Genomic DNA, 24,443 nt, shown 5'->3' on the forward strand with positions numbered 1-24,443 from the left:
GGGAGAACTTGCACAATTAGTGGTTGACTAAATACTTATTTGCCCCACTGTAATCATATAATACCAATAATACAGAAACAGTACTGTTGTGTGGATGAGTGTGTGCTTCATACTAACATAAAATAAGTGGGACTGTAAGTGACAACTCACTTTGGATGCAGAGGTAAGAGCAGTCCGCCTATCAGGAATACTGAGAGGCGGAAGCCTGACCACTACCCCTGTGAGAGTTTGAACTTGACAACTACTGTCATAGATTTTAGTAGCAAACTCTTGGCTCCTTTGTTATTTTGTAAACAGTGACACCTTTTTAACACGATATATCCATTCTTAGCAGGAGCGTATCAATAACCTTTAACGATACATCACCTTTTCGATATGTTGTCACACACCTAGACCCAAATAAGGAAGTATTAGCATTAGCATGTCGAACGGGGAGCCCCCAAAGGTCACCGAGGCGCCTCCCCCCGCCCGCCCGGGGCCTTTTTGTACCGCGCAGTCACCGTGGCGACGGGGCAGCCCGCCGATTGGCCGAGCGCGCGTTGTTTGCGGCGAGAAGTGCTGAGTGGGCCGGGCCGCCGTCCCTCCTATTATGATGGGCGGCCGCTGTTTGTGCGCTGAAGCTTCTAGCGTCCGGCGGCCGGCCGGCTCAGCAGCTCGCTCGCCATTCCAGCGCAGCGCCGCGCCGGACCACCACCACCCAACCCACATGTGCGGGGTCAACTGGTAAGCCCGGGCCGCCGTACTACCGATGTTCGGCAGGACCGCGCTTCTCGTCCGATTCGAATCTGGCGATCGTGCGTCGCCGCGCCAGCAGAGTAGCGGCCGAAGATTGTACTTGAGTAGCATTACTTCCAAATAATACGACTCAATGGTAAATGGTAAATGGTGTTATACTTATATAGCGCTTTTCCACCTTCCAAGGCGCTCAAGTCAAAAAGTATTCAGTAATACTACTTGAGTCACTGCTTCAAACTTGATTTATTTGAAAACAAACAGAAAATGATGTGAAAATTCTCTAAGGACGCTAGGTCTTCAATGGTGAAGTGACTCCGCCCCCTGCGTTGCGCAGGTTTCCCAAAGGAACGCTGCTGAGGAGCTGGCTGACCAAGTCCAGGCCCCGCCTCCTGCTGCTCATCGCCGGCCTCAAGCGACCTCAGGTGACCCTGATGAGGAGGAAGAGGATGAAGAGAACCAAAGTAGCCAAGGCCACGTAAGCGGTAAATACGGCGGCTGGCGGGAAAAGATGGCGCGTGGCGGGAAAGGCGCTTAAAATACGAGCGAGCTCCGACTCGCCGTCGCTTGGACTTTCAACTGCCGAGTGCAAAGATCCGAGCACTCGACTGTCCAAAATGGAGAATTACACCTTGTGTGAACGACCACGTAGCTTTTGTTAGCTCGACGCTAACTCAATGTAAAAGGCAATTGACAGGCTAACCTTTGTTTTCAACAAGCATGACGCTAACTTATCATGGAAAAGTCCATTGGCAGGCTAACTTTTGTATTCAACATGCACGAAAGAATAGAATGGACTCATTGTATTTAACTAGTGTGAAGCTAACTCAGAATAGAAAAGGCCATTGGCAGGCTACCTGTATTGAACTCGTGTGATGCTAACTCGTAATGTAAAAAGGCTATTGACAAGCTAAGTGTATAAAACTAGAGTGAAGCTAACTCCTAATGGAAAAGACCACTGGCTGGTTAACTTTTCTTAAATAGCATGATGCTAGCTCATCGTGGACGATAGACTAACCGAATTTAACTAGTGTGACACTAACTCATAAAGTCATCAGTCAGCTTTATTGTCATCTTCTTCATATGCACATGCATACAAAGAAAACGAAATTACTTTTCTCTCTCCATCTCTATAAAAGACACATAACGTAGGACTAACATAAGTGAGACATACATGGGAACACGAACATGACTAAAGAAAAGGACATTGACAGGCTGCTTGTATCAAACTAGCATGACTCCAACTCATAATGTAAAAGGCTATATTTACAGGCTAACCTTTGTTTTTAACCTATCATGTAAAAAGACATTGACTCAATGTATTTAACTACTGTGATGATAACTCATAAAAGAAAATGTCATTGACAGGGTAACCTTTGTGTTCAACATGCATTATGCTACCTCATAATAGAAAGGGCCATTGACAGGCTACCTGTATTAAACTAGTGTGATGCTAACTCGTAATGTAAAAAGGCTATTGACAAGCTAAGTGTATAAAACTAGAGTGAAGCTAATTCCTTATGGAAAAGACCACTGGCTGGCTAATTTTTCTTAAATAGCATGATGCTAGCTCATCATGGACAATAGACTAACCGAATTTAACTAGCGTGATGCTAACTCATGATTATAAAAAGGCTAACATTTGTTTTCAACTAGTGTTACACTAACTCACAAAGTCGTAAGTCAACTTTATTGTCATCTTCACATACACATACATACAAAGAAAACAAAATTACGTTTCTATCTCTATAAAAGACACATAACGTAGGACTAACATAAGTGAGACATACATGGGAACACGAACATGACTAAAGAAAAGGACATTGACAGGCAACTTGTATCAAACTAGCATGACACCAACTCATAATCTAAAAGGTTGACAGGCTAACCTTTGTTTTTAACCTATCATGTAAAAAGACTGACTCACTGTATTTAACTACAGTGATAACTCATAATAGAAAATGTCATTGACAGGGTAACCTTTGTGTTCAACAAGCATTATGCTACCTCATAATAGAAAAGGCCGTTGACAGGCTACCTGTATTAAACTAGCATGACACTAACTCATAATGTAAAGGCAATTGACAGGCGAATCTTTGTTTTCAACGAGCATGATGCTAACTTATCTTCGAAAAGGCCATTGGCAGGCTAACTTTTGTATTCAACGTGCATGAAAGAATAGAATAGACTCATTGTAGTTACTGTAACTAGCGTGACGCTACTCATAATACAAAAGACCATTGACAGGCTACCTGTATTAAACTAGTGTGATGCTACCTCGTAATGTAAAAGGCTAACTTTTCTTAAATAGCATGATGCTAGCTCATCATGGAAAAGGTGTAGACTGTAGACTATTCGTATTTAACTATTGTGACAGTGACTCCTGATTGAAAAGGCAATTGACAGGCTAATTTTTGTTTTTAACTATTGTGACAGTGACTCCTGATTGAAAAGGCAATTGACAGGCTAATTTTTGTTTTCAGCAAGCATGATGCCAACTCATCATGGAATTGCATGATTCTAACTTAAGGAAAAGGACATAGACTCATCGCACCGTATTGGCCTGAATATAAGAGGGTTATTTTTGCATTGAAATAAGACTGAAAAAGAGGGGGTCGTCTTATATTCGGGGTCTGGACGTTATACCCATTCACGACGCTAGATGGCGCCAGATATCATTGAAGCGATGTTCAGTCATGACAGATCTCAGCTACTCTCAAGTTTAACCAGTTTGCATTATTTTATTGCAATGTTTTTCCTTATTCAGATTTCTTTCAAGACTACAGTTACAGTTATCATTCACTTTGATGGTTAATGCAGTTATTGCAATTTTATTGTTTTATCACAATAGATTGGTTTATTTACATTTCAAAAACTAGAAGCCATTCATTTACGAATGTGCACTTTAGTTGCTATATTTAAATGTTCAGATATTAAGATTTGAATGAAGCAAAATAACATGCTTTTTCTCTCAAATATATTCATTTGTTTCAGATGTACTATAATTATTTTCTGTATAAAAATTAATTTGGTGTTCAAAACGTCTTTTCTTCAAACTTGAGTCTTGAAAAAGAGGGGGTCGTCTTATAATTAGGGCAGTCTTATATTCGGGCCAATACGGTATTTAACTAGCGTGACACTAACTCATAATGTAAAAGGCCATTGACAGGCTAACTTTTGAAAGACGAAGATTGTATTTAACTAGCATGACGCTAACTCAGAATAGCAAAGGCCATTGCCAGGCTACCTGTATTAAACTAGTGTGATGCTAACTCGTAATGTAAAAATGCCATTGACAGGCTACGTGTATAATACTAGAGTGATGCTAACTCATCATGGAAAAGACCACTGGCAGGCTAACTTTTCTTAAATAGCATGATGCTAGCTCATCATGGACGATAGACTAACCGTATTTAACTAGTGTGACGCTAACTCAATGTAAAAGGCTAACCTATGTTTTCAACAAGTATGAAGTTAACCTATCATGTAAAAAGACATTGAAAGACTCATTGTATGTAACTAGCGTAATGATAACTCATAATAGAAAAAGCTATTGACAGGGTAACCTTTGTTTTTGACAAGCCTAATGCCAATTCATCATGGAAAAAGACATTTACAGACTCATCGTATTTTTAATAGCGTGACGCTAACTGATATTAGAAAAGACTTGACAGGCTACCTGAATTAAACTACCGTGACACTAATAACTAATAATTTAAAAGGCCATTGAAAGGCTAACCTTTGTTTTCAATATGTATGATGCTAAGTTATCATGGAAAAGGCCATTGGCAGGCTAACTCTTGTATTCAACATCCATGAAAGAATAGACTCGTTGTATTTAACTAGCGTAACGCTAACTCATAATCGAAAAGGCCATTGACAGGCTTCCTGTATTAAACTAAAGTGATGCTAACTCTTAATGGAAAAGACCACCGACAGGCTAATTTTTCTTAAATAGCATGATGCTAGCTCATCATGAAAAAGGACAGACTAATCGTATTTAACTAGCATGATTCTATCTCATGAAAAAAATACATTGACAGACTCATTGCATTTAACTAGCGCGGTGCCAACTCATACTGTAAAAGGCCATTGACAGGCTAACTTTTGTTTTCAACAAGCATAATGCTAACTCATCATGGAAAAGGACAGACTAAATGTATTTAAGTAGCATGACGCTAAGTCATAGTAGAAAAGGCTGTTGACAGGCTACCTGTATTAAACTAAAGAAATGCTAAATCATAATAGAAAAGACGATCGACAGGCTAACTTTTCTGAAACAGCATGATGCTAGCTCATCATGAAAAAGGACAGACTATTCGTATTTAACTGGTGTGACAATAACTTCTAATGGAAAAGGTCATTGACAGGCTATCTGTATCAAACTAGAGTGATGCTAACTCATAATGACCACTGACTGACTAACTTTTGTTTTTAACAAGCATGATGCTAACTCATCATGGAAAAGGGCAGACTAATTGTATTTAACTTGCCTGATTCCAACTTATGGAAAAAGACATTGAAAGACTCATTGTATTTAAGTAGCGCGACGCTAACTCATACTGTAAAAGGCCATTGTCAGGCTAACTTTTGTTTTCAACAAGCACAATGCTAACTCATCATGGAAAAGGGACATAGACCAAATCTATTAATCTAGCGTGACGCTAATACATAAGGAAAAGGTTATTGACAGACTAACTTTTGTTCTCAACAAGCATAAATGCTAACACATCATAAAAAAGACCGACAGACGCATTGTATTTAACTAGCATGACGCTAACTCATAATAGAAAAGGCCATTGACAGGCTACCTGTATTAAACTAAAGAGACGGTAACTCATCACGGAAAAGCCCATTGACAGGCTAACTTTTCTTAAATTGCATGATGCTAACTTAACATGGAAGGGAACATAGACTAAATACATTAAATTAGTGTGATGCTATCTTGTAATCGAAAAGGCCATTGACAGACTAACTTTTCTTAAATAGCGTGATGCTAGTTCATCATGGAAAAGGACAGACTAATCGAATTTCACAAGTGTGACAATAACTCCTGGTGGAAAAGGCCATTGACAGGCTAATCGTATTTAACTAGCGTGACGCTAACTCATAATGTAAAAGGCAATTGACAGGCTAACTTTTCTTAAATAGCATGAAGCTAACCTATCATGGAAAGGGACAAAGACTAAATCTATTACAATTAGCGTGATGCTATCTCATAATAGAAAAGGCCATTGATAGACTAACGTTTCTTAAATAGCATGATGCTGGCTCATCATGGAAAAATACAGACTAATCGAATTTAACTAGCGTGACGCTAACTCATTATGTAAAAAGGCCACTGACAGGCTAACTTTTGTTTTCCACGCGCTAAAAAGAGTATTTTGAACTTTCAATCATCTAGAAAATCGGACAACTGGGTTTGAACTCGCGACCTTTCCGTCTTCATCGCGCCATCTTCAAATTTTTTCCTCTTCCCGTCAAAATTCTGCTTCTTGTTTGGACTTTGCGGCCAAACACTGTGTTGTGTTATAGAACGTGCAGCAGAATGCCGCACTTCACCTGAGGCCGGGCGACATGACGGCGAAAGCGAGAAGAAGACGGCGAGAAATCGAACCCGCTCGAAGACGACCGCGTCCCCCGACAAGTTCCTTCGTGTCGCCCCACTGCACGTGTTAGCGCATGTTGTTGTCGTTGACGTGAGGAAAAAGTCCAGTTGTTGATGCCAAAAGGAAGACTCGTCTCAAAGCCGCCAGCAGCGACGACGTGTTACCATGCGAGCTATGCCAAGTTAGCTCCTAACCCCCACCTCTTTTTGTTTTGTTTTTTTGCTAAAACGCTGCTGTCCCCTTCTGGCTTGGAGTGCATAGTGTGTAAATAATAATAAAAATGTGAACAATTACGTCAACAATAACTCATTTAGTCCATGTCGTCGTACTCTACGCGATCAGAACAAGCGGACGCTTAACGTACAATTTTTCCAAGCGGATTGTAACTCCTTGTTGAAAGGTGCTAACCCTCACGGTTCTAATGGATTGGACGTCTATGGCCGTCAGTGGCAGCCAGTGCCATGCCTTGAGTTCATGTAAGGGGCATTTCACGTCATTTCCTGTTATTTTGGGACACCTCCTGTTGATTTCTGGGCCATTCACGGATCACATCCTGTTGATTTCGGGGGCATTCGCGGGTCACTTCCTGTTGATTTCGGGGGCATTCGCGGGTCACTTCCTGTAAATTTTGGGGGCCTTAGCGGGTAACTTCCTGTTGATTTCGGGGGCCTTAACGGGTCACTTCCTGTTGATTTCGGGGGCATTCGCGGGTCACTTCCTGTTCATTTCGGGGGCATTCGCGGGTCACTTCCAGTTGATTTCGGGGGCATTCACGGGTCACTTCCTGTTGATTTCGGGGCATTCGCGGGTCACTTCCTGTTGATTTCGGGCCATTCGCGGGTCACTTCCTGTTGATTTCAGGCCATTTACGGGTCACTTCCTGTAGATTTCGGGCCATTTACGGGTCACTTCCTGTAAATTTCGGGGCATTAGCGGGTAACTTCCTGTTGATTTCGGGGCCATTCGCGGGTAACTTCCTGTTTATTTCGGGGGCATTCGCAGGTCACTTCCTGTTCATTTCGGGGGCATTTGCGGGTCACTTCCTGTTGATTTCGGGGCCATTTGCCGGTGACTTCCTGTTGATTTCGGGCCATTTACGGGTCACTTCCTGGTGATTTCGGGCCATTTACGGGTCACTTCCTGGTGATTTCGGGCCATTTACGTCACTTCCTGGTTATTTCGAGGCCTTACCGGGTCACTTCCTGTGCATTTCGGGGCCATTCACGGGTCACTTCCTGTTTATTTCGGGGCCATTCGCGGGTCACTTCCTGTTCATTTCGGGGGCATTCGCGGGTCACTTCCTGTTCATTTCGGGGGCATTCGCGGGTCACTTCCTGTTGATTTCGGGCCATTTACGGGTCACTTCCTTTTGATTTCGAGCCATTTACGGGTCACTTCCTGGTGATTTTGGGGCATTTACGTCACTTCCTGTAAATTTCGGGGCATTAGCGGGTAACTTCCTGTTGATTTCGGGGCCTTAACGGGTCACTTCCTGTTGATTTCGGGCCGTTCGCCTGTCACTTCCTGTTCATTTCGGGCCGTTCGCGGGTCACTTCCTGTTCATTTCGGGCCATTCGCGGGTCATTTCCTGTTCATTTCAGGGCATTCGTGGGTCACTTTCTGTTGGTTTTGGGCCATTTACAGTACAGGTCACTTCCTGTTAATTTTGGGCATTTACATGTATATCAACTACAATCAATGTCCAACGATAGCAGCCAGTGTAAGGCAATGAGTTCATTTTAGGGCATTTCAGTTATTTTGGGACACCTCCTGTTGATTTTGGGGCAAGCCACCAGGGAACCAATTCATTTTGTAGCTTGAGTTGACCGTCCATTTTTCTTTAACAGTTACTCAACCACCACATTACTACCCACCTCTGCTCATGGTGGAGGACTTCACGTCGCGTCAGACGCTGCGTTGAAGGCGTCGATATCTCGCCGCTTCCTCTTCCGACAGCGACGGCCGGAAGTCGCGAAGCGCCGCCTCAAAGTCGTCCATGGTGAGACGCGGCGGCGAGTCCTCCGTATCCAAACCTTGAAGAGATTCCGGGTCGCCTCTTATCGAAGACTGAAATGGCTTCGACGGGAGCGGCCTACCGCGTTCGATGTCGCGGATCTTCCGCTTGACGGCGACCGTGGCGGCGTCCGAGCACAGGGCGTACAGGTCGGCGCCGGTCACACGGGCTGGACAACGCTCCGACACTTGAGCCAGGTCCACGGCGTCGTCCAGGTGGAAGCTTTGGGCCAAAAGCGGGCAAAACAATGTTTCACTCATGGACCATTCTCAACGTATCAACTTCAGAACATGGCTAAAATTCATATCATGCAGGCTCTCTTTCTATTTCGCCTCTCACCTTTACAGTTGTGGCAAAAATACAGGTTTTCATTCATTTCCAACGGCAAAAACATTGACATTTTTAAATTGCAACATGTATCTCCTACCTTTTGTACCCAATTCACATCATAAAATGAAGAAAATCAAAGAACACAGTGAGTATAGTTACAGTGATCCCTCATTTTTTGCGGTTTATGGTGACCACCACTCGCAAAAATCGAAAATCTGCTAAGTAGACGCAAAGCTTATTTACATTCCAAAAAAAAATTTTTGGGGGTGTGTTCAATGTATTTATTCAGAATTAACAGCATTTTAAATATGTTTTTTTAAATGTTTAAAACACGGCCAAAAGTTTTGAAACTGAAATAAAAATATCTGAAAGCGAAAAAAAAGTGGGGGGGGGAAAAAGATTGAACCTGGAAAAACAAATCTGAAGGTGAAAATTAGATAACCGAAAGCAAAAAGTTAAATATTTGAACCTGAGAATATCAATTTTGTAACTGAAAAAAATAAAATGTTTTTTTCGCTTTTGAAGGATTCAAGAAAAAAAAAAAATAAATTGTTTTTTTTTTTTTTTTTTTATCGTTTCTTTTTCAGATTATAATACTTTTGGCATTGATTTAGTAACAAACAAAGTGACCTAGGAATGTCCTAAAATTAATGAACCATTGAAAATGCAAAAATAAATAAATAAATAAATAAATAAAAATCCTGAAAAAGTGCAGAACTGTGTTAAAAAAATGAGGCAAAATCTCGACAAACTGGAGAAAAAAAAAAAGAAAACAAAACAAAACCAATAAGCACGAAAAAAACAACTTAAAAACTCACCAAAACCATAATTCAAAATTGAAAAAACATGGAATACTGTTAAAGGTCACTCGCTGACTGCTATCGTCGGCGCTAGACGTCCAATTCATTTTTCCAATCTAAATGGGTTAAAAATCTAACAACGTCAATGGCAGCCAATGAGCTAACAAGGAAGTGACCAAAAATGCCCCCCACAAAAAAAAAGCAAAATCCAGAAAAACTGCAGAACTGGGTTAAAAAATGAGGCAAGACCTCGACAAACTGGAGAAGAAAAAAAAAAAAAAAACGCGAAAACCGGAACAAAAAAACCCCCAAAACAAAACCAATAAGCACGAAAAAAAACAACTAAAAACTCACCTAAACCATAATCCAAAATTGAAAAACATGGAATACTGTCAACTTTAGCTGTTAAAGGTCACTCGCTGACTGCCATCGTCGGCGCTAGACGTCCAATCCATTATTCCTATCTAAATGGGTTAAACATCTAACAACGTCAATGGCAGCCAATGAGCTAACAGGGAAGTGACCAAAAATGCCCCCCCCCAAAAAAAGCAAAATCCAGAAAAACTGCAGAACTGGGTTAAAAAATGAGGCAAAACCTCAACAAACTGGTGAAAAAAAAAAAAAAAAACGCGAAAACCGGAACAAAAAAAAAAACAACAACTAAAAACTCACCTAAACCATAATTCAAAATTGAAAAAACATGGAATACTGTTAATTTTAGCTGTTAAAGGTCACTCGCTGACTGCCATCGTCGGCGCTAGACGTCCAATCCATTATTCCTATCTAAATGGGTTAAACATCTAACAACGTCAATGGCAGCCAATGAGCTAACAGGGAAGTGACCAAAAATGCCCCCCCCCCAAAAAAAGCAAAATCCAGAAAAACTGCAGAACTGGGTTAAAAAATGAGGCAAAACCTCAACAAACTGGTGAAAAAAAAAAAAAAAAAAAAACGCGAAAACCGGAACAAAAAAAAAAAACAACAACTAAAAACTCACCTAAACCATAATTCAAAATTGAAAAAACATGGAATACTGTTAATTTTAGCTGTTAAAGGTCACTCGCTGACTGCCATCGTCGGCGCTAACAACGTCAATGGCAGCCAATGAGCTAACAAGGAAGTGACCAAAAATGCCCCAAAATGAATAGGAAGCGAGTGAAAATCTACAGAAAGTGAAAGGCAAATTTCCTCTTTTATGGCACAGGGAGCACTTACTTTCTGAGGACGGCCCGGAGGACCTTGAGTCGAGAGTTCGGGTCCGGATCGATCCCGATGTAGACCAGCTTGTCGAACCTGCGCAAACGGAAGAGGTTCAATCGCGAGCAAACGGCAGGGATGAAACACTCGCTCGAAGACTCGAACCTTCCGGGCCTGAGCAGGGACGGGTCCAGCAGGTCCGGTCGGTTGGTGGCGCCGAGGACAAAAACCCCGGCCGAAGCGTCCAGCGCGTCCAACTCGGCCAGCATCTGAGACACCACCCTGACGGATACCCGGATAACTTAAGGCGCCATCTCGAATAGCAAACTGCAGACTGCTCCAGCGTTAGCTTGCACGCTCACCTGTCCATCACCCCGCCGGAGTCACCGCCGCGCCCCCTGCCGGGCGCCAGCGAGTCCAGCTCGTCGAAGAAGACCACGCACGGTGCCGCCGACCGCGCTTTCTGGAAAACTGAGTGCGACGCGAAAGCGTAATGTCATCAAACGGCGCCGAGCTCAAAGGTAACCGAGGTTATAGCACTTACCTTCTCGGATATTCTCCTCGCTCTGACCGACGTACATGTTGAGCAGTTCGGGACCTTTCACGCTGGATGTGGCGGGGTAAGAAAGAAAATAAACACGCAGATCAGTCACGTGACAACACATTCAAACTAAAATGAATTTCGCAATGACGCAAGAAGAAAGGAAGGGATTATTGTCAAACTTACTTATAATGTGAAACAGAAGAGGCGATTACAATTGAGGTCATTAGGTCAAATAAAAGGATCACTATCAATTACACATGTTATTTTGGGTCATGAGGTCAAAGGTCACAGAGTTCAGAAACCAATTTTGTGACAAATCAAGAATGGATTTTTTTTATTGACTACTATGAGTAAATTACATTATTTTGGACCATGAGGTCAAAGGTCAGAAAATGAATTTTGTGTAAGATAATTAAAATCAATTATATTACATTAATTTGAGTCATGACGTCAAAGGTCAGAATAAATAAAGCTTATCATTATATAATGTTATTTTGGGGAGATGAGGTTATAGGTAAATATTTTTTTGAGAAGAACAAAAAGAAAGGATTCTTATCAATTACTATATTACAGTAATTTGGCGTATGAAGTCAAAGGTGAGACAGCAAATAAAGCTGATTATTACATTCATTTGCGGAAATTAAGTCAAAGGTCAATAAGATCAGAAAAGGAATTTTATGAAAAACGAATAATGGGATTCTTATCAATTATTGTTTAGATTAATTTAGATGGAGTCAAAGGTGAGAAATAAAGCCTGTTATATTACATTTCAGAGTACTGGGGTCAAAGGTCTTAGAGGTCAGAAAAGGACTTTTTTTGACAAATTAAAAATGAATAAAGGGATTCTTTTCCATTATAATACATTATTTTTGGGTCATGAAATTAAAGGCAAGAATGAATGATGCTTATTATAGTCCATTATTTTGGGGCACTGAGGTCAAAAGTTGCAGAGGTCAGACTAGGAATTTCATTCCCAATCGAGACGGAATAAAGAGATTTTTATCAATTGTATTACATTATTTTGGGGTCATAAAGGTGAGAGCAAATAGCATTTTTTAAAATTAATATCGATTATTATATCACATTATTTTGCGGTAATTAAGTCAAAGGCCGTACAAGTCAGAATGGCATTTTCAAAATAACTCAAGAAGGAATAAAGGAATTTTGTGAAAGAATTAAAATCTATTATAATACATTTATTTGGGTCAGGAAGTCAAAGGTCAGAACAAAAAGATTATTCTATTTTGGTGTCATGAGGTCAAAGGTCACAGGTCAGAAAAGGACTTTTGAGAACAACAAATAAAAGTGTCTTATCAATTACTATATTCCATTAAATTGGATCATGAAGTCAAAGGTGAAAGCGAATAAAGCTGATCATTAGATTAATTGGCAGGAAATGAGGTCAAAGGTCAGAAAAGGAATCTTATGAAAAATATATTATGGGATTCTTATCAATTATTGTTTTGGATTAATTTGGGTTATGAAGTCAAAGGTGAGTAATAAAGCTTGTCATATTACATTTTGGGGAACTGAGGTCAAAGGTTAAAAAGGTCATAAAAGGAATTTTCTTGACAAATTAAGAATGAATAAAGGGATTATTATCGATAATGTTACATTAGTTTTGCGTCAAGTCAAATGTGAGAATGAAATACTTATTAGGTTACTTTTTTGAGGTCAAAGGTTGCAGAGGTCAGAAAAGGAATTTCGTGACAACTCAAGAAGCAATAAAGGGATTCTTATCAATTAGTTCACATTATTTTTGGGTCATGACATAAAAGGTGACAACAAATGAAGCTTGTTATATTATTTTGGGGCACTGTTAGGCAAAGGTCGCAGAGGTCAGAAAATGAATTTCGAAAAGGAATAAAGGGATTCTTATCAATTATATTACATTATTTTTGGGTCATAAAGGTGAGAACGAATGACTTTTTAAAAAAATATTGATTATTATATCACATTATTTTGCGGTACTGAGGTCAAAGGCCATAGAATTCAGAAAGGGAATTTGAAAATAATTCAAGAACGAATAAAGGATTTAATATTATCAATTGACACTATTTTGGGGCCATGAGGTCAGAGGTCAGAAAATGAATTTCCTGATAACGTAAGTACGAATAAAGGGATTATCTTTTATTTATCATTTTAGGGCCAGGAGGTCAATGGTCACAGATATCAGGAAAGTAATTTTGTGACAACTCAATTTTACGATAACTCGTTCCATACTTGCCTCACTGGCTGACAATAGACATCCAATCCATGTGAAACAGCAGGAGCCATAGTCACCCAATGAGTTTAGCTAGCGCCGACTTACCTGAGAAAGGTCATGGCACATTCGGTGGCCACGGCCTTAGCCAGCAGGGTCTTGCCCGTGCCCGGAGGCCCGTACAGCAGAATTCCCGTACGGTTCAGCTTGAGGGACGAGAGCTGCGGATGCCGCAGAGGAAGCTGCAGCGTGTCCAGGATGTCCTTCTTTGCCAGCTCCAGGCCACCCACGTCCTCCCAGCTCACGGCTGGAATCTGAACACACGTACTGTACGCTTTGGTATTCGCGAAGGACACGGCTAGTTATCGATTACCATTAGTAAATTACACTATTTTGGGTCACGAAGTCAAAGGTCACAGAATTCAGAAACCAATTTCGTGAGAACTCAAGATTTTTTTAAACGGTTACAATTAGTAAATTACCATATTTGGGTCATGAGGTCAAAGGTTACAGAGGTCAGAAACCAATTTCATGAAGACTCAAGAATTTTTCTTTTTTTTAACGGTTACCATTAGTAAATTACATTATTTTGGGTCATGATGTCAAAGGTTACAGAGGTCAGAAAAGCAATTTCCCGACATTTCAAGAATAAAGGGATCACAATCAAATACCTATATTATTTTGGGTCTTGAGGTCAAAGGTCATGGAGTTCAGAAAGCAATTTTGTGATAACTCAAGAATGAAAAACATTTTTATCGTTTACAATGTTTAAATTACATTATTTTGGGTCATGAGGTCAAAGGCTACAGACGTCAGAAAGGCAATTTCACAAAAAATCAAGAATTAAAGGATCACTATCGATTACTTTTATTATTTTGGGTCATGAGGTCAAAGGTCACAGATTTCAGAAACCAATTTCGTGATAACTCAAGAACGAAAAATGAATTATCAATTACAACTATTAAATTACATTATTTTGGTTCATGAGGTCAAAGGTTAGAGGTCAGAAAAGCAGTTTCCCCAATAACTCAAGAATAAAGGGATCACTATTGACTACTTACCTTATTTTGGGTGGGGAGGTCAAAGGTCAAAGAATTAAGAATTTTGTGACAACTCAAGGATGATTTTTTTTTTTTTTTTTAATCAATTATGATGAGTAAATTACATTATTTGGGGTGATGAGGTCAAAAGTTACAGTGGTCAGAAAAGCAATTTCACAATAACTCACAATCAGTTACCAATATTATATTATTTTGGGTCATGGGATCAAAAGTCAGAGGTTAGAAAAGGAATTTCGTGACAACTCAAGAACAAAAAAACAATTTTATCCATGACTTTTACATCATTTTAGGTCCTGAGGTCAAAGATTACAGAGGTCAGAAAGGAAATTTCACAATACCTCAAGAATAAAAGGATCCTATTGATTATATTCATTTGGGGTCACGAGGCCAAAGGGCACAGAGGTCAAGAAACAGAATTTCGTGATAACTCAAAAACAAATAACTGAATTACCAAACCTGTAGGATATGTTTGGAATATGTCACTGAAGAGGTGATTAAATTTTGGGGTCACGAGTTCAAAGTTCAGAAAAGGAATTTCATGACACCTAAAGAGCAAAGTGATTTTTATAGATTATTACATTATTTTGGCGTCGTGAGGTTAAAGAGGTCACAAAAGGAATTTCGCGATAACATTACAATCAATTATTATTATACTGGGGTCAAAGGTCACAGAGGTCAGTAATTCATTTTGCGATACAGGGATTATGATCAAACCTGCACAGCACTACTTGACAGAGAAAAAAATAATATAGAAAGCAGCCATTTATTTGAAATATCTACAAGCAGACTCACCTTCGGGGCACCGACGGCCTCCGATTGGACATCCTGAAATGTTTGCAGAGCCGACAGGAAGTCCCGCTGTCGGACGGTCACGCCGCCGGCACACACGTCTGCCTCCAGCCGACCCGGACTGAAATGGGCGAGGGGGTTAGGTCGCCGGAGGAACGTCGCCAACCATTACGAGTCGGCCTCACCAAGCCAGGACCAGTCGTTTGCACGCGGCACGGCCCGCCTCCACCAGCAGGGCGCGCAAGTCGCCCAACACGAAACCCTTGCCAATACAAAAAAAGACATGAAACAAACCTGATATTAACGTGAGCTTTGCTTCCTTCTTTTGCTAGTGATCAACTCATTATTGACAGTGACAGCTGTCCAATCCGTTTTAAAATAAAAGTAGCACTCCCACTCCAAATGGATTGGACGTCTACCAGTGACAAACTCTTGCAATTCAAACCAGAAGGATGATTGGACGTCACTTGGCCCCTGACGTACTGCAGTGACTTGAGCGAGTTTCTCCGTGTCGACGTCCCGGTCGAGGCGTAGGTCCCGGCAAAGTCGCTTCAGAATGTCCCGGCGTCGTTCCTCGTCCACATTTTCGACCGCCACTTGGTGTACGAACGCCGCCGCCACATCAGGAGGCAGCTGTCGAGGTTTGCGGACGGTAGCCGCCACCGCCACCCTGGACGGAACAAACAAAGTTGCCAGCGTTTCTCCTGGCCGACCGCTTGCCGGCGCTTACCCGTCAGGGGCGCCGCGTACTACGCGGCAGAGCGCCGCTCGGACGCGGGCGTCATCCTCGGCGCCCCCGCGGCTTCGCAGGAGGAGCTGCAGGTTTCTGAGCAGGACCAGGCAAGGTTGCGCGGCGTCGGCGCGCTCAAAAGCAGAAGCCAAGCGCGCCTCAGTGGCAGCCGGCGTGTCGCCGCGCACGTCTACGCAGTCCACCTACCAAAGCGTGACAACAAAACATCGCAACAGTCACGGTCTTGCTTCACCCTTACCCTGACTCGACCAAATACGCCCCAGAATCATCAGGAAGTAACCCATAATCAAAAGGAAGTGATGTGCGAATGCCACAAAATCATCAACAAGTCACCAATGAACAGCAAGTGACCTGGATATGCCCTAAAATCAACAGGAAATGACCAAAAATGTAAAAGGAAGTGAGGCAAGATATACTGAAGTGATCCAGAGATGCCTTAAAATCAACAGGGAATGATTCAAAACGTATCAGAAATGACCTTGGAATGCCCCAAAACATGCCGGAAGTGTCCTAAACTCAAACAGGAAGTGACCAACACAACTATCTCATTGAATGTCCAAACCATTTGAACAGGGAGGGGCCAATGAATGGATATCCAGCGCTAGTAATGGTGCTCAAACATGCAGCAAGGCCGAGAACCAAAAGTGGTATTTAACATGTGGCAAAATTGATTTTGCCACGTGGCATTTTTTTTGCCATGTGGCAAAATGGATTTTGACATGTGGCATTTCTTTTTTGCCATGTGGCAAAATGGACTTTGGTTTGCCGTTTTTTGGGGGGGGGGTTGGGTATGTGGCATTTTTTGGGGGGTAAATGGCAGTTTTGCAGGCCATGCACGTCCATGCCATTGACTGCTATGCGCGTCCAAATTTCCCAATGGCAAAGCCTGACTTGGTTGCCAGTTGAATGTCAATGAGCTTTAATGTAAAGTGTATGGTCAAAAATCACAACATGTTTTTCTGCCATTCAATATGAATGGAAAATGTAGACGTGCATATCCATCCATGGCGTCACCCGATTTGTAGGTCAGTTAAATGTCAATGCACTGTAATGGTAAGTGGTTGGCCAAAATTCACAGTCACACGTTTTCTTGCCATTTAAAATGGAAAATTTGGACATGCATAACCGTCAATGGCATGGATGTGCATGGCCTGCAAAACTGCCATATACCTCCCAAAAAATGCCACAATCAACATGCCACATCAATTTTGCCACATGGCAAAAAAAATGCCACATGGCAAAATCCATTTTGCCACATGGAAAAAAAATGCAAAATAGCAAAATCCATTTTGCCACGTGGCAAAAAAAATGTCACATGGCTAAATCCATTCTGCCAAATGCAAAAAAAACAAACAGAAAAAATGCCCCATGGCACAATCCATTTTGCCACATGGCAAAATCCATTTTGCCACATGGGAAAAAAATGCCACATGGGAAAATCCATTTTGCCACATGGCAAAAAAATGCCACATGGCAAAATCTATTTTGCCAAATGCAAAAAAATGCCCCATGGCACAATCCATTTTGCCAAATGCAAAAAAAAAAAAAAAAAAAAATGCCCCATGGCACAATCCATTTTGTCACATGACAAAATCCATTTTGACACATGGGAAAAAAATGCCACATAACAAAATCCATTTTGCCACATGGCAAAAAAAATGCCACATGGCAAAATCTATTTTGCCAAATGCAAAAAAACTGCCCCATGGCACAATCCATTTTGCCACATGGGAAAAAAATGCCACATGGGGAAAAAAATGCCACATAGCAAAATCCATTTTGCTACATGACAAAAAAATAACACATGGCAAAATCCATTTTTCCAAATGCAAAAAAAAACAATGCCCCATGGCAAAATCCATTTTGCCACATGGCAAAATCCATTTTGCCACATGGCAAAATCCATTTTGCCAAATGCAAAAAAAAAAAAAAAAAAAAAAAAGCCCCATGGCATAATCCATTTTGCCACATGGCAAAATCCATTTGCCACATGGGAAAAAAAAATGCCACATAGCAAAATCCATTTTGCCACATGGCAAAAAAAATGCCACATGGCAAAATCTATTTTGCCAAATGCACAAAAAAAAAAATGCCCCATGGCACAATCCATTTTGCCACGTGACAAAAAAAATGCCACATGGAGAAAAAAATGCCACATAGCAAAATCCATTTTGCCAAATGCAAAAAAAAAAGCCACATGGCAAAATCCATTTTGCCACATGACAAAAAAAATGCCACATGGGGAAAAAAATGCCACACAGCAAAATCCATTTTGCCACATGGCAAGTACCACTTTTGGTTCTGTCTCTCCAAACATGAGTGTTGACAGTTGGTCCTCCATGTTGAAATGAATTGAATGTCAGTTGTCGTCAACGGTGGGTCCGCCAGCCCTCGAACCTTGATCAGGCGAAGGTGAAGCCGAAAGCTGGCCGCCACCACCGCCATGGTTTTGCCGCTTCCCGCCGGCCCGTAAACCAGGAGGCGGCACGCGGAGAGGGAACCTCCGTCGCCACTGGAAATTGCAGAAAAAACACCTTTGTATTTTTTCCATTTGTCACGTTTCTTAAAAAGAATCTTTACCATCGCGTGTGCGGGCGCAAGACATGTTCAATGGCGTCCACCGTCCGTTCCGGACACAGCGGCAGCTCCGAGCCGTCGAAAGGAACCGAGTTGTTGACATGCGCCCCCTGGCGGTCGCCGGGTCAGACGTCATACTTCTAAGGTCGAAGGGTTCAAATTATTGATAAGGTTTAAACGTCACCATGAAGAGGGAGGTGTGCCGTCTGTCAGCCAGGTAAAAAGCGTCTGTTTCTTCTGTCTGGTCTGGAAGACACGCCCTTTCCACCACAAAAAACAGCGCCCGACACCTGGTCAAAGGATTAACTCTTAACAACAGTCAACGGCAGCCAATGAGTTAAATATCTTCCGTGACTATCAAGAGTAGCAAACGTAAGATCACGACTTTAAACTGGTGTTATAATGACTTCATTACTTTTAGCAGTAGCTCGGACTAACCCGCGAGAGGTGTCCTCCATCAGGTCCGGGTGATTCCGGGCGGAAACCCGTAGGACGTCCCCCGGCGCCACCAGCCTGCGGGGTGACCCGTCAGCCATTTTGCAAAACGTCGGCCGGCGAGCGGGCACAAGTCTGCCCACCTGGGGACGGAGAAGTGCGCGGCCAGCACGGCGTCCGGAACGCCTCGCCACGGAGACGCCACCGGCCGCAGGTGAAGCTCGCCGGCCCACGGTGGCGAGGCGGAGCGAGAGGAAGAGGCGGAGCTGGCAGCAACGTCGTCGTTTCCCACCCGCCGCCATCTCTGATGAGGAATCGGAACCATCGACCGTACGTCATGTGTTTTTTTTCCCCCCCTCCTTAAATTTTTTTTTTTTTTTTTTACTGTTTGTGAATTTTTCATATGTATATTCATTAAAAAAAGGGAAAAACAACTTTTTTCATTTATTTAAAATGTTTTCTTACAATAAATATTAGTATCTTTTTTTAACTAAAAGTCTTACCGGAATATAAGTCGCACCAGCCAAACGGTGAAAAAAAGTGCAACTTATAGTTCAGAAAATACGGTAAATGCAAATAAAAATCTATAAGAAAATACTGTATGTAATAAGCAAATCTCCATTTTTTATTTAAAATATTTTAACTTAAAAATTTCCCCCTCATTCATTTAAAAAAAGGGAAATGCTTATTTTTGCAGTTTTTATTTTATTTTATAAAAAAACAACTGAATGAACCATATTCTTTATTATTAAAAATAGTAAAATAACATAAAATAGTAAAAATCTTTATATTATTTTCAAGTTTTTTAATGACTACAGAACAAAATGAAAACGGTTCCCCTTTATCAAGCTTTTTTCAATCAAAAATAGAAAATAAACTAAATAAAATGAAAAAAAATAAAAATGTTTTTCATTTAAAAATTTCATAAACAACAAAAATGTTCATACTAAAATAGATTTTCATGATTTTTTTTAAGTGGAATAAAACTATAAAACCTTTTTCAGTTTTTCTTCAATTTAATTTGATTAATTTGAATAATTTTATTCATTTTAAAATGTTTATTTTTTTCACAAATATAAAAAAATATTTTCTTAAAAAACAGACAAGGCATTAAACCAGATTTTTTTTTTTTCTAATTTTCCCCAAAATTATTTTCATTAATTAAAAAAAGTTCAGAATTGTTTTTCATTTTAATCTTTTAAAAAATCATAAACAAAAAACATTTTAAAAAGTTTTATTTTTTCATTGTAAAATTGATTAAGAAAAAAGGAAAAAAGTTGTTTAAAAAAATTAAATGAGGAAAAAAAATTCATTTTAATCTGATTAATTAATTTTATTCATTTAATTTTTTTTTTCACAAATAATTTTTTTCTTGAAAAAATATAAAACAGGAAAAAATGTTTCGTTTTTCCACGAATAAAAAAAATTTTCTTAAAAAAAAGCAAGGTATTACAAACCAGTAAATGTTTTTAGTAATTTTCAAAAATTATTTTCGTTAATGAAAAAAAGCATTTTTCATAAGAAATGGAAAATAAACAGTATTGTTCTCCATTTTAATGTTTTAAAAATTCAAAAACAACAAAAAGAGGATTTAGAAAAGTGTTATTTTTTTCATTGTAAAATTGATTTTTATGAAGAACAAGCACGTTTTTGCTTAAAAAACTTAAAATGGAAAAAACTAACAATTTTAAATTTGTCATTTTGATTAGTTTTATTCATTTAAAAATGTTTTAACGAATAAAATATTTTCTTAAAAAATATATTTGAAAAAAAACAAGGTATTACAAACGAGTAAATGTTTTTTTCTAATTTTCAAAAAATATATTTTCGTTAATTAAAAAAAAACTTGATTAAAAAGTTTTTTTTTTTCATAAAAAATAAAGAGTTAATATTCTCTCTTTCAATGTTCATCCCTGTACCAGTGTTTATATTTTTATTATTTTAGCTTATTTTTTGGGGGGGAAAATTTAAACAGTAAATATTCTCTTTTCATTTTTTAAAATTCATAAACAAGAAAAAATGACAGCCAAAAAAAGTTTTTTTTTTCCCATTGTTCAATGATTTTTACTAAACAAACAAGAAAAAAAATCTTTTTGTTTTAAATCATTAAATTGAAATATATATTTTTTTTAAAAACATTTTTTAGTGAATTAAAAAAGGGGGGGAAAAAACATTTTTCTTTCAAAAAAATTGTGTTAAAATTATAACGTATTAAATATTTTCTCCTTTTCAAAAAAAAAAATTTTCCGTTGACTTGAAAAAAGCTTCGTGCAATTTGTGCGCGTACCTTGACTCTGAGGCGACAAGTAGCGGCCGCCGTCTCTTCACCGCCCGTCAAGTTGAACCACAGTATCGCCGATACAACGGCGTCGTCATCATCCGAGGGCAAGGCCGCCACGGTGGCCGCCCGCCAGCTGCGGGCCCGGCCCGCCGCCCGCACTTTGACCCACTCGCCGTCAAACAAGCCCAACCTGAGCAGCGCGCGTCGGCCCACGTACACGCCGGCATCTACGTCCCGGTCGTGGCGCCACACGTCGGCCACGCGGATGTCCAGCCGTCGCTCAGTCTCTTCCGGACGGTCCAGGAAAGAGCGGTCGCCGACCGAGCCGGCGGCGGCGACGCGAGCAAAGTCCGAGGCGCAGAGCTGGAGCTTCCTGGGGGGCGGGGTCTCATCTCCGCCGTCGCTCAGCACCACGGCGGTGTCGGCCGTGATGCGGCCCTGCGTGACCGGATCGCACGACAGCACCAGTGCGTCTGCCATCTGCCGAGGCGGGAACATATTACATTCTCAAAATGGCAGTTAAAGAATTAACAAATGAAAAATCAACAAAATCAACAGGAAGTCACCGAGCAACAACAAGTGACTCGGAAATGCCCCAAAATCAACAAAAAATGATCGAAAATGTAAAAGAAGTGGCCCAAAAATGTACCAAAATAAACAGGAAGTGACCCAGAAATTGCCCCAAATCATTAGCAGGTAACCCAAAATCAACAGCAAGTCACCCTGAAATGGGCTAAAATAATCCGAAATGTATCTTTTGATTTAGATTAGCTGTCAACTTTAGTCACCTCACAGCGTTAAAACATTGACACTTTTTCCTATTTATCTTTAATCAAACCGCACAGAAAATAAGGCGCTTACCTGTCCCGTGAATTGAGCGCCCAGCGGCTCTCCGCGACGGGCCAGCAGAAGGCGTCCAGCCCGGCAAAGTTCCAGCAGTTGGGCCGCGAAGCCGTCGGCGTCTTCCCGCTCCGGAGAAGCCCCGCCGCGGACTCCCAGCACCACTCGGTGCAGGTCGACGGGCGCCACGGGCCGCGCTGTCCCGCGGGCGCCGGCCGCCGGGAAGCCGCGCAGCCGCAAGAACAAGCCGCTGGCAAAGAGCCTCACTCGGCCCGTCGGCGGCGGAACTACCGTCGCCCCCTCCACGCTCGCCGACTCCTCGTCGCCGAGCGCCCGCACGCGAAGCAGGACGGCCGAACTGCGCGGAAGCGGCCGCAGCGGGGTGAACAAGACGGTGGGAGTTTCCGTGTCGTCGCGGAAAAGCGAAGGCAGCTGATGTCTGGAAACCAGCACGTCCAGTGGACACACGTGAGACGGAAAAGTTTCCAGGGGTAACAAATCCACCTGCGCCGCCATCTTGACCAGGAAGCGAAGACAGTGACGTCACTGACGTCTTGCCCTCCCATTGGTTCAAAGTCGGCTTCTCATTTCCGGGTTTGCTCGCCCGCGAGCGTTTTGTTTACATTTTTGTTTTCTTCGTTTTAGTGTTTTTATGTTGTTGTTTTTTTATTCCCATGTGATTTATGTTTTATGTTTACAGTTTAACACATCCACATAACACTATCCTCATCATGTTTCTCTTTTTTGTTTGGCTCAAAAAATAAATAAATAAAAAGCGCAGGGGTCAGCAACCTGCGGCTCCAGAGCGACGTGAGGCTCTTTTATCCTTCTGCTGTGGCTCTTTGTTACAGAGCCCCTAAAAGGACATCGACTGAAATAAAATAAATGTAAGCAATCTGGTAAACATTAGCATTATATAGCATTTAAGCGCGTGGACTTTTGCTGTGCAATTTAGCTAATTGCATCAATACAACAATTGGCTAACTTCCATAGCAAAAGTCCGCTAGCCTCGAATGTTATGTTTACAAAAATTGGCTAACTCGCATAGTAAAAGCCCGCTAGCTTAAATTCTATATAGGCTAATGCTAATGATTATAACAATTGGCTAACTTGCAAAGCAAAAGTCCGCTAGCTTAAATGCTATATAATGCTAATGTTTACCAGATAGTTTCTGGTACACAGGAGAAACTATCTGGTAAACATTCGCATTATATAGCATTTAAACTCCTGGACTTTTGCTATGCAAGTTTGCTAGCCAATTGTTGCATTGTTGCAATTGGCTAACTTGCATAGCAAAAGTTCGCTAGCTTAAATGCTATATCATGCTAATGTTTACCAGATCGTTTCTGGTCCGCACAAGACTTTTGCTATGCAAGTTAGCCAATTGTTGCATTGTTGAAATTCCAGCAATAAACATTAGCATTATATAGCATGAACTCATGGACTGTTGGCTATGCAAGTTAGCCAATTGTTGCGTTGTTGCAATTGGCTAACTTATATAGAAAAAGTCAGCTAGCCTCAAATGCTACATAATGCTAATGTTTATATAATATATGCTATATATTGCTAATGTTTACAACAATTGGCTAACTTGCATAGCAAAAGTTTGCTAGCTTAAATGCTATACCACGCTAATGTTTACCAGATCGTTTCTGGTCCGCACCAGACTTTTGCTTTGCAAGTTAGCCAATTGTTGCATTGTTGCAATTCCAGCAATAAACATTAGCATTATATAGCATGAACTCGCGGACTGTTGGCTATGCAAGTTAGCCAACTGTTGTGTTGTTGCAATTGGCTAACTTATATAGAAAAAGTTCCCCAGCTTAAATGCTATATAATGCTAATGTTTACCAGATCGTTTCTGGTCCGCACCAGACTTTTGCTATGCAAGTTAGCCAATTGTTGCAATTCCAGAAATAAACATTAGCATTATATAGCATGAACTCGCAGACTGTTGGCTACGCATGTAGCCAATTGTTGCTTTGTTGCAATTGGCTAACATATCGAAAAAGTCAGCTAGCCTCAAATGCTACATAATGCTAATGTTTACAAAAAAATGGCTAACTTGCATCGTAAAAGCCAGCTATCTTAAATGCTCTATAATGCTAATATTTATAACAATTGGCTAACTTCACTTCCATAGCAAAAGTCCGCTAGCCTCAAATGCTATATGATGCTAATGTTTACAACAATTGGCTAACTTGCATAGCAAAAGTCTGCTAGCTTAAATGCTATATAATGCTAATGTTTACCAGATCATTTCTGGTCCACACCAGACTT

The 24,443-nt window shown here is 40.9% G+C and overlaps 1 protein-coding gene and 1 long non-coding RNA gene across 2 annotated transcripts; one reads left to right on the forward strand and one right to left on the reverse strand.

The window, feature by feature from the left end:
• Nucleotides 1-620: 620 nt before the first annotated feature.
• Nucleotides 621-6,617, forward strand: LOC130921119 (uncharacterized). The gene is made up of 3 exons (XR_009064287.1): nt 621-723; nt 1,070-1,217; nt 6,268-6,617. It is a non-coding gene; the product is annotated as an uncharacterized LOC130921119 (long non-coding RNA).
• Nucleotides 974-22,911, reverse strand: pex6 (peroxisomal biogenesis factor 6). The gene is made up of 19 exons (XM_057844786.1): nt 22,185-22,911; nt 21,330-21,803; nt 19,186-19,346; nt 19,046-19,120; nt 18,792-18,897; nt 18,611-18,717; nt 18,428-18,542; nt 16,010-16,212; nt 15,763-15,949; nt 15,465-15,541; nt 15,283-15,400; nt 13,538-13,743; nt 11,227-11,288; nt 11,045-11,153; nt 10,848-10,964; nt 10,701-10,778; nt 8,438-8,577; nt 8,216-8,374; nt 974-1,163 (listed from the first exon to the last, which is right to left on the reverse strand). The coding sequence occupies exons 1-18, from the start codon at nt 22,677-22,679 to the stop codon at nt 8,247-8,249; spliced, it is 2,958 nt and encodes a 985-aa protein (XP_057700769.1). The 5' UTR covers nt 22,680-22,911; the 3' UTR covers nt 974-1,163; nt 8,216-8,246.
• Nucleotides 22,912-24,443: the final 1,532 nt, after the last annotated feature.

The sequence above is a fragment of the Corythoichthys intestinalis genome, chromosome 8, assembly GCF_030265065.1.
Source record: "Corythoichthys intestinalis isolate RoL2023-P3 chromosome 8, ASM3026506v1, whole genome shotgun sequence".
Classification (NCBI taxonomy): domain Eukaryota; kingdom Metazoa; phylum Chordata; class Actinopteri; order Syngnathiformes; family Syngnathidae; genus Corythoichthys; species Corythoichthys intestinalis.

Excerpts from the sequence above, each read along its gene's own strand:
- pex6 (XM_057844786.1), bottom strand. The coding sequence starts at position 22,679 with ATGGCGGCGCAGGTGGATTTGTTACCCCTGGAAACTTTTCCGTCTCAC. Across the intron at positions 10,779-10,847 it reads TCCCTGCTCAGGCCCGGAAG|GTTCGACAAGCTGGTCTACA; the intron begins GTTCGAGTCTTC and ends CCGTTTGCGCAG. Across the intron at positions 8,578-10,700 it reads CTCCGGGCCGTCCTCAGAAA|CTTCCACCTGGACGACGCCG; the intron begins GTAAGTGCTCCC and ends TTTGGCCCAAAG.